Consider the following 17,772-nt stretch of genomic DNA (forward strand, 5'->3'; position numbering starts at 1 on the left):
TATAATCATGTTCACCAGTTTACAGAACACATGTATTGATTCCATAAAGCAGCCAGCAATGACTGTCTGTTCCCAGGAGAAGAAGGCCAATGGCATGCATTTTGTTAGTGCTGTGAATTTCAGCATTCTCAGACAAACAAATGAATGTATTGAATGAGCAGGCAGGTGCTATAGTGCCCTTCTGATTCAGCGTGGGAAGGCATCCTAATTCCTCTTTTATAATACTTCAGTTATAAAAAAAAAATTCACGACTCGGTGGTTTTACCTGTTGGAAAGATGAATGTTTCAGGAGTGTCAGTGCTTTTGATAGGCCACCAAAGAGGAATGGAATGGTGAGAAAACTGATGAAGGATAATACTTAGAAAATATTGATTAGAAAAAGTTGAAAATCGCTGTTAGAAGTCCTTATATGCATAACAATTGAAACCTATGAATATGTTTGTATCTTTATTAGTGATTGTGTTATTATTTTTTTTAATAACTGAACTTGGACATGCAGTTATTCTGATAGCAATCAGAATTTAGGATAATTGCGTCACTTGATGCTACCAGAGTTCAATAAAAATTAAAAAATGTTACTTTCAAATATCCTGTTGAGAAAGTCTGAAGTATTGCAAATTTGCATCTGAAGTCTTAATTTTATTAAGAACACGTGAAAATTCTCCGTGAGAGTCCGATGATGTAGTTTTTAGTTGTACCATGCAGAGAACAAGCGGTATGCAAATACAGGAACTGGGGACGTGTTCATGCAGAGCAAAAGTCCTTTAAATTCTCAGTTTTAAGAGCATTGTACAGGAGGTAGTGTAGCAGTTGAAATTGTAATTGTTTTTGTTGATATTTCAGATTGTTCCCAAATTCAAATATCAGTGACAGTGGTGTCCCTGCACTACCTCCCTTGACAATGAGACGGATGCGGGAGTCTGTCTCCCGGATACCTGTTAGGTAAGCTAGTATTTCCTGTCATTTCTCTTTTGGGAAATACACTTGTTTAAAAACAAAAAAATCCACACTCCCAACTCCTTGAAAGTAGAAGAATATAGAAGGTTGAGATAAATGTGCAAGAAGGCAACAGCCTACATAGAAAATATCTAGCGTCATTTCTTACAGCTTCAAGCAAAGCATCAATTCTGGAATTTCTGTTTTTAAGTTTTAGTCTAAAGATTTTAAGTGAGGATATTAAAAGTTTTGTGGAGACCTCTGTTTACCTGCCTAAGAAGAATTGATATTGTGTGTTATTTTGTCTGATCATGTAGCATACATGTAAGGGTTTATAGCTTGCTTTTTTTTTGCTTGAGTCACATGCATAAACTGAAATAACATCTTGAATTGTGACTATAGGTAAGAGATTAAAGAGAGCAGTGGAAATAGAAAATAGGCTCACTTTACAGAAAGTCCTGAGGCCTGATTACTAAGAACATTCCTGTAGCCTTAATGCTAGAATATAAATCACTTTCCTTCCAAAGCAGCCTGTCTTCTGATGATAATTTGTGCCTGTATTCTTTTCCTTGAAATTCTAGAGGCTGGAGAGGACAGGCCATCTTGTTTTTTCTCCATCCCTTTGAAAAATGTTGACCTGTTCAGGAATGAGGCACACAGCACGTAGCTGACTTGCAAATGGTCCTATTTATTTATTTATTTTACTGGGAACTACATCAGAAATTGATCTTGCGTTCATTTTCTTTGCCAAGTTATTCTATTTCTAGTGTTGCTGCACAATGACTTAGTGATTAGTTAGCTGGTTGTTTTTGTGAAGGCTGTCTGGTTTTGGTTAAGCTACTTTTGTTATTTGGGATAAGTGAAGTTTGATTAAGGTTAGCTGTGATTTATAATTCTTTGCTGAACTGGATTTTACTGTTGGCCTCCTACTAACTGCTGTTGGGCTTCATGACTTCCTTGCTGGCTGTTCTGTGTGAGAAGTTGAACAGTCTTGCAAACTTCAAAAACTCAGGGCTTAGCAATAAAAAAAGTATCTTTCAGGCTATTCATTTAATAAGCTTGAAATGAGAGTTTAAATTTAACTGCTTGAATTAATTAATCCAACAGAGCCTGTAATTCATCAATATATTAAATATAATTTAATGGGGACTGAGGTGAACTGTGGCACATTTTATAATGGCAGAAGTACACTTAAACATGTTAGATCCGTGTGCCAAGTTCTTAAATTTATTTCCTAAGTTAAAGTGTAAATGGTTTGGCTGACCAAATAGTTTAGTTAGCATATAAATCCCAACATTTCCCACGTTTGAAATTTTGTGTGTATTACTGCTTTTGGTAGACTACACTGAAGAATATTTTTCTGACTGCTAGAGGGGAGAGAGGAAAAAAAATAACCACAAGTTTCTCTCTTTTCTTTTAGCTCCCAGCACAGGTATTCTACACCTCATGTCTTTACATTCAACACATCAAATCCTTCCTCTGAGGGCACCCTTTCCCAAAGACAGCGATCTACATCCACACCAAATGTCCACATGGTTAGCACTACAATGCCCGTGGACAGCCGGATAATTGAGGTAATACTGATGGGGGTGGATTGTCATTCAGTTACTCTGGATTTGTGACTGGCTATCTAATAGTCACTGGTTGGTGCTTTTTCTTTTTCTGTAATTCATGTACTGTTTTCCTTAACAGGCTGTGATAAGAATATATAGATGGCACATCTGCCTAGAAAGTTAATAGCTCATTCTGACAGTCTTTATCAACTTCAGTTGAGTTCTAGGTAGATTTCAATGTCTTTGAAGTCGTGAGGGAGGCTTAACAAGTAAGTTTCGCAGATGTGAAAAGGGAACAATTTCAGCTTGTCTGAACATATGTGTTATTTGAGATATTTAAGAATGTTCTTTGAAACTTAAAGATCTGGACTGGGGGAGGGGGACCGATGGTTGTTTAAAAAGAGACTAGAGGTGGAAGTCTGGTTGCAATACTCAGAGTCTGAATGCTTAAATCAAAGCTTACTGCCAGGAGCTGTGTTATACCCTTATAGAACTGTGGATCCTAGGAAAGCCACCTGTATCTGAAAATACTTCTGCTGTTACTTGATTGCAGTAATCCCTTTATTTATTAATCTATTTTTCCCCTTAGTTTGGATCCTTACACTGGAAACAGTGAAAGGTTTTGGAAGTGAAGTCTAAAGGATCCTGTTTGTTTGTGTAAGGGAATGATTTACAGGAAAGGCTTGCAGAAACAAAGTGATGAACAGCAGGACTTCAGAGAGCACCGTTTTTCCCTCTGCCCCTCCTGGAATAAGTTAAAATAAGTTAAAAAGTCCTTGGCCAAACAAAATCCTTTGACTTCTGAGTTTACTTGCTTATTGCTTCAGCTGGTAGCTTGTAGGCTTCTATGAAATGTAAAGACTCTCCTAAATGTGCCAGAGAACTGCTCTGCATCTTCAGTGAGGTGAAATGAAGTACGCTGCAACCCTGTGACAATTTCTTGGTTAGAAGCATTGGTTAGAAGCTGGATTTCGTGGGGAGAGGCACCATTCCTTACAGGCTAAAATTGTCTGCTCCTCGCCCCCCCTCCCATGGAGGCTTTGAACCTACTGTCTTCTATGGCACAAAAACAAAATGAAGCCTTACGGAAAGAGAATATGAATTATTAGGCTTAGTGGTGTGGTAAGGGTTTGAGATACTGCTTTCTTTATTCTTTATGCTTAGTGGTAGAGAAAGAAATGCTTTCTGTTCTGCCTATCATAGCGGATCGAATAAAAATAGCTGCCCTGTCTTAGAGGCAGTAGCTGCTTCTTCAGTAGGCTTTAAACAACCAGACACAGGTAGTGAGCACCTTTAGGAATGATACGAAAAAAGTCACCTTATTCAGACTGATTAATCACCTTATTTCTCCTGTAATTTTTTTTTGCTGGAACAGGAATAGTTATTTAAGTTTCACTGCATTATCATATGCCAAACAACTTTGGTTACTTTTTCTTTCATTTATCCTAATTTCAGTTTTAATTTTTTTATACTTCCTCTTTCTGTTATCTCTTACCCTGTTGGCATAGAATAACAGCCTGAATGCTTCTCCCAGTTCCTGGTGCAGACGATTTTGTTTGAGGGGAAGAGTAGGTATTTTCTTGGTGCCTTTTGTTTTCTTGTGATTAACAGGATTGCTGTAACTTGTAAGCTATGGCAGTGTCCACATGAAGTGTTTAATCTGGAGCTGATTTAATGAAAGTCTTTATAGCATGTTTGTACATAAATATCGAGGACAACACTTAGAAGAGGCAAATTGATAAGAGTTCAATTTCAGTTAAGCTGGGTGAAACCATACTGCTGTGATATTTGTTATGCATTAGAAACAGGCTTGGATTAGGGATCTGCTCGGTCACACAGCTTTTGAGTTATAAAACATTCTCAGGTTCATCTGTGTGTGACGGTCTTCCTCTGGAAACTATTTTGTTAAATTTAACTGTGCAAAACTGTGGATTACGAATACGATGCACTTCACATCAGAGCAAAGGTGGCAGAATGCAGCACTGCTGTGTGGTGTCATTTGTGTTGCAAGAAAAACTGTGAAGAATGCTTTTTGGGGTGTATTTGCTATAGGAGCCATAAGAAAAAAGAAAATATATTCAAACCAGAACTGAAGTTCAACAAAGATACTTTTTTTTTTTCCTCAGGTAGCAATTCCTTAAGAATTAAATATGAGAGAAATTGAAGATTATTTAATGGTTCTTTGCCAGCTTGCTTGAAAGAAGTTACATTCTCAGGCCAGTGTAGAAAAACACCACTTGTTATTAATGCAGATTCTTAAAAAGACTTACAGTCCTCAAACTGGACAAAGGTAGTAATTTGCAAGAGTTCTCTGGTAGTTTATGCAGATTTTAACTCACTCAGGCACAGAGTAGAGGAATTCTGCAAGAATATGCTAGTTGGAATTCAAGCCTGGGAGAACACAGCTAACTAGCAACAATGATGTATTCCATAAATGAATCATTAGTAAGGAAATTCTGGGCTAATTTGAAAGCCATTCAATGGAATATAGGCCTGTCCTGTCCTCCTATGAAGTCTTGCATTTATTATTCTACTAATTAGTCAGAAAGTTTGAATTGACTTCTATTAACTTTTACAGTATTTAACATTTCTGTAGTGCATGTTCTTGCTTTGTACTTATACAGTACCTGGATATTTTACGTTTCCTGTATGTACTTTGGGATAATGCATAGCAGGTGAGAAAAGTTGTATAGTCATGTTTGTCAGAGCTTAGTTTATCTTGTGCATGGCTGTAGAGTTGTGTCGTAAAGTGCCTGTGGCATGAGGTGAGAGTTGTTGCACTGTCCCGAGTAGTGAGCTGTGTAAGAACATGCTTTTCAACCATCATCAAACTTCTGTGGAAAGCACTCGTTTTGAAATGGAAATGTTTTTGTGTTAGAGCACAAGATGTAGTCTATTATGTGTTGAAATACCTCTACCATATTGTTTCTAAATGCTTATTGACCTGGAATATTTTAGGGGCTTTTAAAAGTTTTCCTACTTTAAAGTCCAGAACCTTTTTTACATGATTGTCCCCTGGAGATGCAGGGCCATCACAGGAGCTATGTTCAGATCAAACAAGCATGAACAACAATGGAGGGGTGGGAATGGAGACAGTATTTCTCATGTTTATTCATGTTTATTCTTGTTCCATGTTTTTCTTCCCCCCCCCCCCTTTTTTTGTAGTAATTTTAATATGCTGTGAATATTTTTAATGTGCTGTAAGAATTTGCCAGCTGCATGGGTTGTTCTGGTTGTTTTTTTTTTTGTTTTTTTTTTTTAAAGCAAATAGGATTCTTGTAACCAAGCTGCCATCTTTTAAAGGGACTTGGTCAGTCGTGTATGACACTTGGTTTAAACTGTCGAGAACTATTTCAACACATTTATTTCTGCTTGTTTATTTGCTCACTGTCACATACTTTATTAACTATGTTGATATTTTCTCTGTTTTAGGATGCAATTCGAAACCATAGTGAATCAGGTATGGCTTCCAAAAATCAAGTATTGCAATTGTATTTTGTGTTTATTTCATGGCTTGTAACTTCTTTTTCTTCTGTTTTCAATATAAGCTTCACCCTCTGCTCTGTCTGGAAGTCCCAACAATATGAGCCCGACTGGCTGGTCTCAGCCCAAAACCCCAGTCCCAGCCCAGAGAGAGAGAGCCCCTGGGACAAATACACAAGAAAAAAACAAAATTGTAAGTGTTTTCGAACCACTGTGTGTAAATACTTTCAGTGTGTTAAAGTGGGGTGAAATTAATGGAGTGCTGGGATAAAGATCTGTACTTGAAAGTCAACGAAAGCTGATGGAAATCTTCGTTGATTGCTCTGCACTGAATGTGTAACAGTGATGTAAATCCAACTTGGGAAAGACAGCAGTACTGCCTTATGATTTCAGTACCTGGAAAAGCGTTTGGATTTAAAAATTAATTTCAGACAGAGTTCTGACATTATTTTTCAGTATAGATTCAAGGCTTACATTTCTAAATATTTAGGGGCTGCATCTTTTTATTCTTTTTAATATCTTTAACCTCCTTACTGCTTTTTGAATTGCACTGCCATGGTTTTCATAGAAAATGCATATGCCATCATATTGGTAACAAAGTTGGTTAAAGAGTCTTGGAAAAGTCAATTTAACAAAATGGCAACTTTTCCTCAAAGCTTTGATTTTAAACATAGAAAAAGACAGAAATAACAGTGAATAGTGTCTGGATTTTTTTTTTAAGTTATTCTATTTTTTAAAAGTACATTTGCTCAGTGGGACTCCCAGTTGTAAATCACATGGACGTTTGAAAGTTCTGCTCTCATATTTTTTTGTTCATTGTTTTCAAATCTATCAGAGTTCTGTAATTTGAGCATTGTGACTTTTTTTAAAGTAAGCTTCTTAAATATTTAAGATATCTTCAAATAATTCAAGAATCCCCAATTACTCATTCCTCTTGTGATCTCAGATCAGAGTTTGTATCTCTAGAGCAGAATTAATGACACCTTCATAAGCGCCTAAAGCCTTACACTGAAATGTTTGGCTTTCTTGTGTGGGGAAAAAGTAGCTAGGGAAATAATGAAATAGTTTTTTTTTCCTGAATGCTGTTAATAAAGTAAGTACCATATGTATTTAATATTTTCTTTTGTTGCAGAGGCCTCGTGGACAAAGAGATTCTAGTTATTACTGGGAAATAGAAGCAAGTGAAGTCATGCTTTCTACCAGAATAGGGTCAGGTTCTTTTGGAACTGTTTACAAGGGCAAATGGCATGGTAAGTTCTTCACAGCTATCACTGTCTTCTCAAAATGTTAGTACTGTAGAAGGACAATAATGCAGGAAAAAAAAAAAAGGTGTTTGAATGGTGCAGCTGTGTGATTATCTACCAGCAAAAGAACTAAGTGAGAAATACGGATTTCCTAATTTTTCCATTGAGAAAATTAAGGCACAGTGCCTGTGCTGAAATCTGAACCTCACAGCTGCTAATTCTGTCTCCATCCATACGCTGAATCCAGCATCATTATCACCACGTTGTAAATTTTCACAGCATTATGTTAAATTAAGTTTACTTTCCGTTTTTTATTTTGAATACCTGTCGTTTAATTAGCATACTTGTACTCGAGGTGGCAGGGAAAGGAAGTAAGTATAAATTGTTGTAATGGTGGAGTATTTCTAATTAAAGAAATGGTTGATGTGAGAGTTAATGAGAAAAAGTTGCCCAGGACTTTGAAAAGAGGCACACTGCAGGACTCCAGAATTAGGTCTAAATTTGGGGCGTCCGGTTTTAAACAGAAGCACAACTCCCTTCAGGCCCCAATCTAAAAATGAATGTGAGTTTCTTATTAATATGTTTCACCAGAATGTTTGCAACTACTCTTCATGTATCAAGAACTTTTTTGTTTTAAAGAGGAAATGCATGGAGCTACATAGTAACAAATGACCTTTAGTTGTGCACATAAAAGGACTGTACAGCTATCACAAATTCAGTGTAAATAGGATTCAGTATCACATTTAAGGTAACTGTACAGAGTTCTCCTGATTCCTGGGGAAAGCCAAGGTTAAATTGCCAAGCAATGACAGCTGGATCTGATTTTATAAACTAAATCGATGTTAGCAAATAATTGACACTTTTTTAATGGTACTGACTTTCTATTAAAGGTGAAATAGTGGGAGAGCTTTTTGTTTTATTTGTTTTTGTTTTGTTGCCATCATTTGTAGTATGGTCTTGAAAGATTGGAAACGGTTTCTAGTTTTTTCTGTTTAGAACTGAAGACACGGGGAGCTCATAGTGCACAAATGAACAAATTGTACACTTTTCTTTGTAGTAAGCTGTTGTAATAGTGTAAATGCAGCAACTAAAATCTCTTGGTGAAGTTGAAAGCATTGAAGTGGGGCAGATTGCTGCAAACTTAAACCGAATTTCTGGATTAGAATGGAGGTGTCAGACCTCCTAATATGCCCAGTGCTGAAGGGCTGTTTGAACCTTTGGAGAGCACCTATGGAGGGCCTGCTAGAGGATGTGTACAACTGTGTATAATCTGTATTAGGTTTCCAGTAAACTTCCTTGACTTAGCCTTCCCAAATAAAAATGAAGCGGATAGTGCCAAGGATGGTCTTGCTATGAGGAGTGCATGTCTTGTTGAATAGTCTTGCACTTCCATATTTTTCCAGATTGTTCTGATGGTTAAGTACTAATTTTAATATTTGCACCACTTCTGTTACAGACCTCATTTGGATCCTGTAGTGTCCTGTAGCATGCTTCTAAATTTAAAAGGAGGAAAGAAAACCAAGGCAGTTTAAATGGGTTGGAAGACTACCTATCATAAACACTCACATTTCCCCTTTGGCCCTGGTAATCAGCTCTAGGTTTTTGATGGTTGGGGGGTGGTGGAAGCTAATTGTCTTCAGATTGCTGCTAAACAAAACAAGTGCTATTGTTTATCTCTTTCTGTAGTGAAAACTGCTTGGAGAATGCCATTGAGCTTAGAAAGGTGTGGCACATGATTCAATAAAAACTTGGTTTTTATTAACTTGGTTAAAAACATCTCTTCATCAGTGGAGCAAGGATCATAATGGAGGCTATATTGAAAAACAGTTTGAAAACATTTGGCTTACAGTCAGTGGATGCTGCATCTTTGTGTTGGTATAGCTCCTAGCAAAATGCTTCTAATATTGACAGACCTTTTATTGGTCTTGCATTGTACATAAACAGTAGTTGCAGTAGGAACCGGCCCCTTTTAAGCCTGATTTGATCGTCATGTGAAACTGTTAGTCTTTCTGCCTCTTGTGTTGTACTGCTCTGATGTGTGAGCAGAGATCTCTTAAGTTATAAAAACAAAAAAAAACCCAACATCATCAAAAACAAACAAACCACCAGACCTCTGCATACTGAAAACATGAGATGGTTCCCTTTAGGAAGATGCTGAAGGATGAAATAGGAAGTGTGTGCATTTACTGAAGTTGAAGGAAAATATGAATGTATTAGAAAGTGTTCAGTGTTTGTGAACTTTCTGACTTCAAATTACACAGCAAACTAAACAGCTGGTAACTACAGTGGAAGATGCTGCAGTCTGTCAGAGCACTTTCTCTGAATCCTTCAGTACCATTTACATCTCCTTTCCAAACATTGTTTTCAATTGAGCTGTCAGTGTTGCTAATGAAATTAGTTGATGGTACAATTCTAGAGATGCACTAAGGTTTTTCAAGTCTGTTTTTGAAAAGAGAAGATAGTAAGAAGATGAGGTAATTGCAATAGCAGATAAATCTGTCCTCCTAGGGGTTTTTATCCTAATGTAAGCGATTATTCTGTAATGCTAAGTGGCAGCAGCCTTTATATTGTGGGATAAGCATAATTGGAAGTAGAAAGTCTCTGCATTTTCTCTTATGTGTGGACTAAGACTAAGTTTCAGTTTACTAACTCCTTTTACCTTCCTGTGGCAGCATCAGGGCAATTTTATCCACCTGTTGTAAATATTCCGACCATCCATAGTTAATGTGAATTTGGTGTTTGCCTCTTTCATGGAGGAACTGGTGGGTCTGGCTGTTCATGGTTACCTTTAGAACAGTCAGCTTCACTCTACTATCGTACCTTTTATAATCTGTTCCATTCTATTGTTTTCTAGATAGGGAAGCATGGTGTAAAATTAATGACTCTTACTGTTCTCTAATTCAGGTAAATTAGTTATGTGGTCCTGCAGAAGTATATGGTCTTGGTCTGTGCACAGATTACTAGGGGCATTCTGTGCACAAAGTTGGGTTTTTATGTGTACAATGTGGTAATGTGATTTTTGGGAAGAAACTGCATTGCTACTAACTTGAACTATAAATGTATTTTCAGGGGATGTAGCAGTGAAAATATTAAAAGTTGTAGATCCAACCCCAGAACAGTTCCAGGCTTTCAGAAATGAAGTGGCTGTATTAAGGTGAGTTTTGCAGTTTCTTTGCTAAATTTTGTTATTTGAAGCCACAGCATTTGCCTGCAGACTAAACTGCCTTGCTGAATAGTGTGTACTTAATGGGCAGCAAAAGCAGATCTCCAAAAAATAAAAATAAAAAAGAGCATACAGTGATGCTGGTAAATACTGTTGTAGAGCTGTGAGACAGCAGTGATAGTCAGTGGTTCTTCACTGAGATTTCTGGAAGTTTTTTCAGATAACTGATACTAACATCCACAATCCCTCAGGTCATGTTTGGCATATAGGAGAAAGTGAAGACCAATAAGTCCTTCTGTAATTCTCATGGCCGGGCAGAATACTGGAGCTGTACAGCTTTTTAAGCTTGCAACATAATTCCCTTTTTTTAATCTATTCTCTGATCCATGTATTTTGTTTTCAAGTACTGGTTTTGTAATGTCCAATTAAGTAACTGTAATTTTAAAAGGGAATCCTGGAATTGAACCTATATAGAAGAATTATATTTTTTTGTTCCCTTACAGTTTATCATGACCCTTTGGTTTCCTCTTGGGATTCAGTCATATTTTAAGCTGTCACTTTTTCAGCTTTCAAGGTCACTTCTGTTACTCCAGTCACTTCTGTTAATGCGAGCAGGATGTGGTTATTGATTTCAAAAACAATAATTCATTTCATGAGATTTTTTTTGTTCACTTTTGAAAGCTGAAATATGTCCCTTCAGACAAGAAGAACATTTTTCAAAAGAACACGAAAACATTTTCATAAAGATACTAATTTCTTTTTCTGCTACTTCTATTAGGAAGACTCGGCATGTTAATATTTTGCTCTTCATGGGCTACATGACTAAAGATAACCTGGCCATTGTCACACAGTGGTGTGAAGGCAGCAGTCTGTATAAACACCTGCACGTTCAAGAGACCAAGTTCCAGATGTTCCAGCTCATTGACATTGCTCGGCAGACAGCACAGGGAATGGAGTGAGTAGGATAAGCAGCAGTGTCTGTGCCTGTTTTATCTGTTGGAATGATGTTCCCTTTTTCTTCCCCAAGCCCTGGTATGTGCTACTGCTGTAACACTGCAGTAGGTCAAACTGGTTTGCTGAGTCAGGAGCTCATGTCTGAGTACAGATGCTGTGAATGATGTCTGGGGATGAATCTGCCTAATACTTCAGAACCTCTTAAACACTATTTAAGTCTTTGCCACATAGGTCTGTATCTCAGTATCTGATTCATGTTAAAGGACTTGTTACAATCTTTGTCACTTGAGAGCTTAACATTGCAGTCTTTAACATCTTTAATTAAGCACTTACATTCTTTTTGTATTTTTCCTGTATGGAATCCTGTCTTAATTAATGCTAGACCACTAGTCATGTGGTAAACTGATATCAGAAGGCTAAATTTGTATGAACAGTATCCATTTATGTCACTTTTCTGCTGCTTCTTTCACAGCTATTTACATGCAAAGAACATCATCCATAGGGACATGAAATCCAATAGTATCCTTTCCTAATTTCATCTCACTGTGACATGAGAGTGATTTGTTGTTAACTTGGAGCTTTTTCTGGGAGAGGGTGGGGGCTGTGTGTGAAGTAGCTGTTGTAAATGCACGTAACAAAAATGAGTAATTTCTTGTGATGAGTACAAAGTTACTTTTAGCAAGGTCCTTCATAGAAGGTATAGCTTTCTTAACGAACTGCTGTTATAGAGGTGACAAAAGGAGAAGCAGCATCCTTCAAGTGGGACTTATTTTAATTGAATAGTATCAATAGTGGTGTTATGATATGATGTCTCTATTATCTAGATAGTGGTGCTGGAGAGAAGCTTTCTGTTGGATGAGGGATATGTGTGTATGTCCTATACTGTGTCCGTATATTTTTAATAAATTTAAAACATCCTCAGAAGACAGGCACAAATAAAGCCAGAAATCCTAATTTAACCTTGAGAAGAAGGAACATTCAGTATTAAGTAGATAGATTGCATACCTGCATTTTTGTTAATGCCATAAAATTACTTCTTCTCTAAGATACAACTTGTAGCAGGTAAGACAAACAAAACAAAAAACCAAACCCAGCAATATTCTTGGATAGTTCTTGGATTTCTGATAACCCTCACCACACACTTTGTAATCATATCAGAAAATTCAGAATTGTTCATTCAAGTTTTCTATAGAATTTCTTTAACAACTGTTTAGATATATTTCTTCATGAAGGCCTCACAGTGAAAATAGGAGACTTTGGTCTAGCAACTGTAAAATCCAGGTGGAGTGGATCGCAACAGGTGGAGCAACCCACTGGTTCCATTTTGTGGATGGTGAGCAAAGTATTTTGCTGCTGTGTTAATAGTTTGCTTTCACTCTGTTCATACAAGTTTCATTGGTTGAATGCAGTAATTTTGACAGGTCCTTACATCTAAATGACAACCTATGTTGTTAGCACTATGCAGACATTTATTCCAATTACAGGATAAGTTAAAATTGAAGAATAAAGTGCTGGAGTGTCTAACTGCCCAAAAGTAGGCACTGTTCAGCAGTGTTTCCTCCTGAGTTTTTGGAGTTCTAAACATACGAGGCAAAGGCTGACAAGGGCTGTCAATAGCACTGCGAGGAACAGTTCCAAGGGGAGAGCCTTTTTCCTGTAGTCCCAGGACCACCTCTCCCCAGAAGGGCTCTTCTCAACTGGAGAGCAAGCAATGGCCTTGAATCTGCTTAATGAGCTTTGTGGAATGGGTGAACCCTGTCTTTGTTGGCTGTCTTCTTTTTTCGTCTCTTCTTCCTCTGCTCCCTGCTGAGGACCTGGCACCATCTCTTTTTATGCATGCTTGCTGATCTGGCATTCAGCAGCTTTATCAGTGGATGGGAAAGTGTGCAGAGCTCTCCTTGAAGCATGAGAGTGAGCACGAGTCATCTGTGGTACTTGACGTGTACCAAGCTATGGTTAGCACCGCTGCTGTCCTCTACCTTGTGGCTGATCATTGCAGTAAGCTTTGAGGCAACTCAGCTGTTGCAGATCAGTGTCAGTTTATGTATGGAAGTCCTCAAGTAATACAGGAAATTTTCTGAGGGTTCTCTGGAAGTGTTGTCATAGGCATATCTACATATATGCTAAATGTGCGTTTACTCATTTAGTAAGATGTAGAATAGCGCTGACAGGACTTCTCCAGTGCCTTAGAGGAGGTCCTGAGGTTTCCATCCTTTGTTCACTGATTACTGATTGACTCCTCTTGGCCTCCCATTTTCCCATTCACTTGTCTTTTCTGTTTCTTAGCTTGTTAATACCACTTTTCACTAATTGCTTTTCTCCTTCTAAAGGCACCAGAAGTGATACGGATGCAGGACAGTAATCCGTTCAGTTTTCAGTCAGATGTCTACTCCTATGGAATAGTATTGTATGAGCTAATGACAGGAGAGCTGCCATACTCCCACATAAACAACCGCGACCAGGTAAGAAGCGGTTGCTCAATGCTGCATGTTGCTTCTGGTGTGCTGTATTTTCCTCAAGAAGTGTAGGACAGATGCAAAACAAGAACTGGAATGCTGTTTACAGTATTGTTTGTTTCAGCAGTAAATGTGTGTAGTAGAATATTTTCTTGAATACTGGCAGTAACTCAAGGAAAGCACGTCCTGCTGATGTGCTTAGTTACATCAGTGAAGTAAATTTGTATGTAGAAAAAATTTCCTTCTGAAGTTAAATATCTGTTCGTAAATCAGTAAAGTTCATGCTTTTTACTAAGCAAAAAAAGAAGTGGCTATTTATGATCAAATCTTTCAGTATTAAATGTTATGCAGAGTTACTTCATTATTGAAAGCCTTCTGTAGAGCACGAACATAAACTGTTACAGCTTTTTGATTGCTGCTTTGTTGCATTCTGCTTTTTGCTTTGATTGAATTATGAGCAGTGCATGTGTCTGCATGGGGAGAAACCATTATTTTTGCCTCTGTTGTGTTTTATAGTCTGTGCTGGACTAAAACAGAAAATGTTTTCCATTGCTAATAATATCACTTAGTGTTTGCCTTAACCCCTTTTCCTTTATGCTGCAGTAGTTACATTAGTCATGATGATCACTTTCAACTCGCTGTACATCTGCTTTGGCAGATGTATTTACTGAGATACCTGAAAATACAGTTCTGCTGAGCAGTAACACTATCATGCCAAACCCTGACAGTGTATGGCTTGAGCTTGTAAGTGCTCAAATTGGGGATCATTTGTCACTTGTAATCTTCAATTGAAGGAAACTGCCATGTCACATAGTATGTCCTGTTCTTTTCTGACTGTAATAATGCCTTTGCATCTCGGGAGTATTATAAACCACAGCGTCACTCTGATTTAATTATGTTCTACGTTACACAAAAGCAAGGCCATTGTTTCAGTTAACTGATTTGGACTTATGTACAAGGCCCTGCTGGTGTGCTTGGCTTTGGCACTCACGTTTAATGACTTTGGGACATCAGAGCTTTGAATGAGCAAAGCAGCTTCTTTGGCTTCAGTTCTCTGCTACCTACTGGCTGTTCTTTTTTTAGATTATTTTCATGGTTGGCCGAGGATATGCTTCTCCAGACCTCAGCAAGTTGTACAAGAACTGCCCCAAAGCAATGAAGAGGCTCGTAGCAGATTGTTTGAAGAAAGTTAGGGAAGAAAGACCTTTGTTTCCGCAAGTAAGTGGCTTTTCTCAGCATGTAACAACTCCTAAGTATTTTATAAATAGCCATCACCACAGAGCACCATAGGTGGATAAAAGCACACATTTAGAAACTGGAAGTAGATGCAGGAATGAAGAGTAGCATGCTTCCTGGTTCTGTTTAGTCACACGTGCACCTTTAATAACCCAGCTCCCTTGTGCAGTTTCTAATACTGAGATACATGATTTAGGTACAAAAAAGTTAAAAATAATACCCAGCCTGATTGAAGCAGTGTTGAACACTGTATTGCTCTAACATCAGAGCACTTTGCTGTAAGGACAATTCATTTTTTTCCCCACATCTTTGTACAAGCAAACAAAATTCACAAGGGGGATTTAAATTCCTATAGCAAGTTTTGGTCTTGTTTTACAAAGGATACTTGACCTTTTCCTGTCACTGTGAGGATAATGCAGGCACTTCCTGGTACTGGTTAAAATATCTGGAATTGAATTGCAGCACTTCTTAAAACGATGTTACTTGTTAAACAACAAAAGTTGTACTTGGCTTCTTTCTAAATTCGGACAGTTAGGAAGAGGATGCTATTCTTTCCCTGTTACACTGTTGGAGAGTGCATAGATGCTTGCCTCTTGGTTGTTATATTGATGAACTGTTAATGGAGAAGTATCTGCCTGTCCCCTGAAACTCAGTGAGGGTCCTCACAGCAATGAAACTCTGTGGCAGAGTTGGATTCTTTAAACTGGAACATTGCTTGAGTATTGTTTTCAGTATCTCCACGTAGTATATTGTAATGGAGACTGGTAAAGCCCTAAGAAATGAAGATTTAAGACTTACTTGAAAAGAAATGTGGCTCTTTGTAACACGTCACCTTTCCATTTTATGTGCCTTCTTCTCAGATACTGTCTTCCATTGAATTGCTGCAACATTCTTTACCCAAGATCAACCGGAGTGCTTCCGAACCATCTCTGCACCGCGCATCCCATACAGAGGACATAAATTCTTGCACGTTAACATCCACAAGACTGCCTGTTTTTTAGGATTGTGCTCCCCTTCCCTTAATCTCTCCAGTGATGGGAAAGGAACAGAAGTAACAGAAGTTGTGCTTTTAATGCCTCAGTGTACAGGATCAGTGACCAGCCGGATCATCCGCATCCCCGTTTAAGAACAAGCTGCTAAGGATGTTTGCAGTTCTTACCCTGCAGGGACAAAGCTCCACATTGCCTTTTTCTACAGTTTCTTCTACTGGGATAGTTAACAGACTACAAATCAAGAGATCTATTACTATTTTTTTAATAGATGCACTTGAGCCTTATTTTTCCCACACACAGAAGAGATGGATGTTTCTTTGGCAGTGTTTCTGGGTTGATTTGAATCTGCTGATAAACTGGTATTTTTTACAGCAGGGATGACCTGCCTTGGCACTTGAGGGAAGAAAGATGATGTGATCTGGTGCTCTCTGATTGCCCCGTGCCGCTTCACGTCAGGGGACTTTTGCTGGAAATGGGTATCTGCAAACAAGACTGAGGGAAGAAGAAAAAAACTTTCTGGAAATCAGCTCCTGCCTAAGAGCTTTCATCAAGCCAATGAAATAAGTTAAAATGCTAATTCAACACAAAATAGTTTTGCAATAGTTTTGCACGTAGAAAAAAAACTCTTGCAAAGGAATGGAGTATATTCTAAACTGTACTGCTCAGAGAAGGAAGCTAGCCAGTCTTGCTATGGTCATCTTCGGTAACTTAAGCGGCTTATTTTGGTACTACGGACTTGTTTCTTGCAGCCCAATGAGGTGGAAAGTGCAGAAAGACAGGCTTTTGTGGCTGATAAAGGCTAATTAACAGTATCAGTATACTTCTGCAGAATGAGCATAGTTTTCATCCCATCTGAAGCTGTCGTCCAAGAGATGCACTATCAAGAGGAAACTGAGCATATACAGTTTTTCTTGCTGATTTGGGTTTTAATTTTGTTTTTATTGCTCCTGAGAAAATGCATTTATTGTAAGCCAAGGTTCCTCTGATTATCTTATTTTAATAAAATAAATTAAATTTTAGGTTTAAGATTCAATATCATCATTTAATGTAGTAATTCATATTTTGACACACACATTTACATCTAAAAAGTTCAGGAAATAACATTCTGAATAATTTTTAGGATAAATATTAACTGTACCAGTAAAAATAGATAAAATACTAGATGTGACAACCTATCAGTTTCCATTCACTTTACTTACAGACTGGTTTTGATGTTACTGTAACAATCTTTCAGCAGCATCTACTAGATACATACACTGATAAACCATCAGGTGAGTTACCTGCACCACTTCTCTGCATTGTATCTTCTGGGAGCCTGTGTTTTTTTCCTTACGTATTTCCCTTAGGTGTTTTGGTCAAATCAGGCAGCAGGTGACCAGAAATAGGTGGTCTGATCTAAGAATTACTTTTTGAAATAGTATTCTGTTCAGGTAGAGGAGAATTTAAAATACATAAGCCAGGAATGTACTGGTTAAGTAGCTTGACTGTCCTTAGACCATCACCCAGGGATTAGGATTTCACCCTTATAACTGAGCATTACCATAAAATGTGCATTTGGCAGTGATGGAAACAGTGCTGTATACAGATCAGCATGCTTTTCAATAGTGTTCTTGTTATTTTAATTGCAGCCCTTTCTCTCTCATTTTACCTTCGTTTTAATTAGTGTTGCAAAAGAAGGAAGCATGAAAAAAAGGAGGTGGTGGAGTCACAGTCCCTGGAGGTGTTCAAGAAAGAGGCAGATGTGGCACTGCGGGA

The 17,772-nt window shown here is 37.9% G+C and overlaps 2 protein-coding genes across 4 annotated transcripts in view; one reads left to right on the forward strand and one right to left on the reverse strand.

Moving 5' to 3' along the window:
- The window catches only part of RAF1 (Raf-1 proto-oncogene, serine/threonine kinase), a 40,652-nt gene extending 23,616 nt beyond the window's left edge, over positions 1 to 17,036 (forward strand). For 2 of the 3 annotated variants that reach the window (XM_042823586.1, XM_042823585.1), the window contains exons 7-18: positions 844 to 942; positions 2,357 to 2,510; positions 5,922 to 5,949; positions 6,038 to 6,165; positions 7,105 to 7,222; positions 10,286 to 10,370; positions 11,158 to 11,334; positions 11,806 to 11,852; positions 12,548 to 12,666; positions 13,664 to 13,795; positions 14,873 to 15,007; positions 15,886 to 17,036. In XM_042823586.1, the coding sequence (XP_042679520.1) occupies positions 844 to 942; positions 2,357 to 2,510; positions 5,922 to 5,949; positions 6,038 to 6,165; positions 7,105 to 7,222; positions 10,286 to 10,370; positions 11,158 to 11,334; positions 11,806 to 11,852; positions 12,548 to 12,666; positions 13,664 to 13,795; positions 14,873 to 15,007; positions 15,886 to 16,026 (1,363 nt within the window). In that variant the 3' untranslated portion in view covers positions 16,027 to 17,036. The remainder of the gene's footprint in view (positions 1 to 843; positions 943 to 2,356; positions 2,511 to 5,921; positions 5,950 to 6,037; positions 6,166 to 7,104; positions 7,223 to 10,285; positions 10,371 to 11,157; positions 11,335 to 11,805; positions 11,853 to 12,547; positions 12,667 to 13,663; positions 13,796 to 14,872; positions 15,008 to 15,885) is intronic. The other variant, XM_042823587.1, reaches the window with a different exon arrangement.
- Positions 435 to 17,772, reverse strand: part of MKRN2 (makorin ring finger protein 2) — a 29,185-nt gene continuing 11,847 nt past the window's right edge. Inside the window, exon 9 of the mRNA XM_042823589.1 lies at positions 435 to 6,368. The gene's annotated coding sequence lies outside the window, so the exon portion shown is untranslated. The remainder of the gene's footprint in view (positions 6,369 to 17,772) is intronic.

The sequence above is a fragment of the Centrocercus urophasianus genome, unplaced genomic scaffold (assembly GCF_019232065.1).
Source record: "Centrocercus urophasianus isolate 14NV4802_14NV808 unplaced genomic scaffold, USGS_Curo_1.0 seq_22, whole genome shotgun sequence".
Classification (NCBI taxonomy): Eukaryota; Metazoa; Chordata; class Aves; order Galliformes; family Phasianidae; genus Centrocercus; species Centrocercus urophasianus.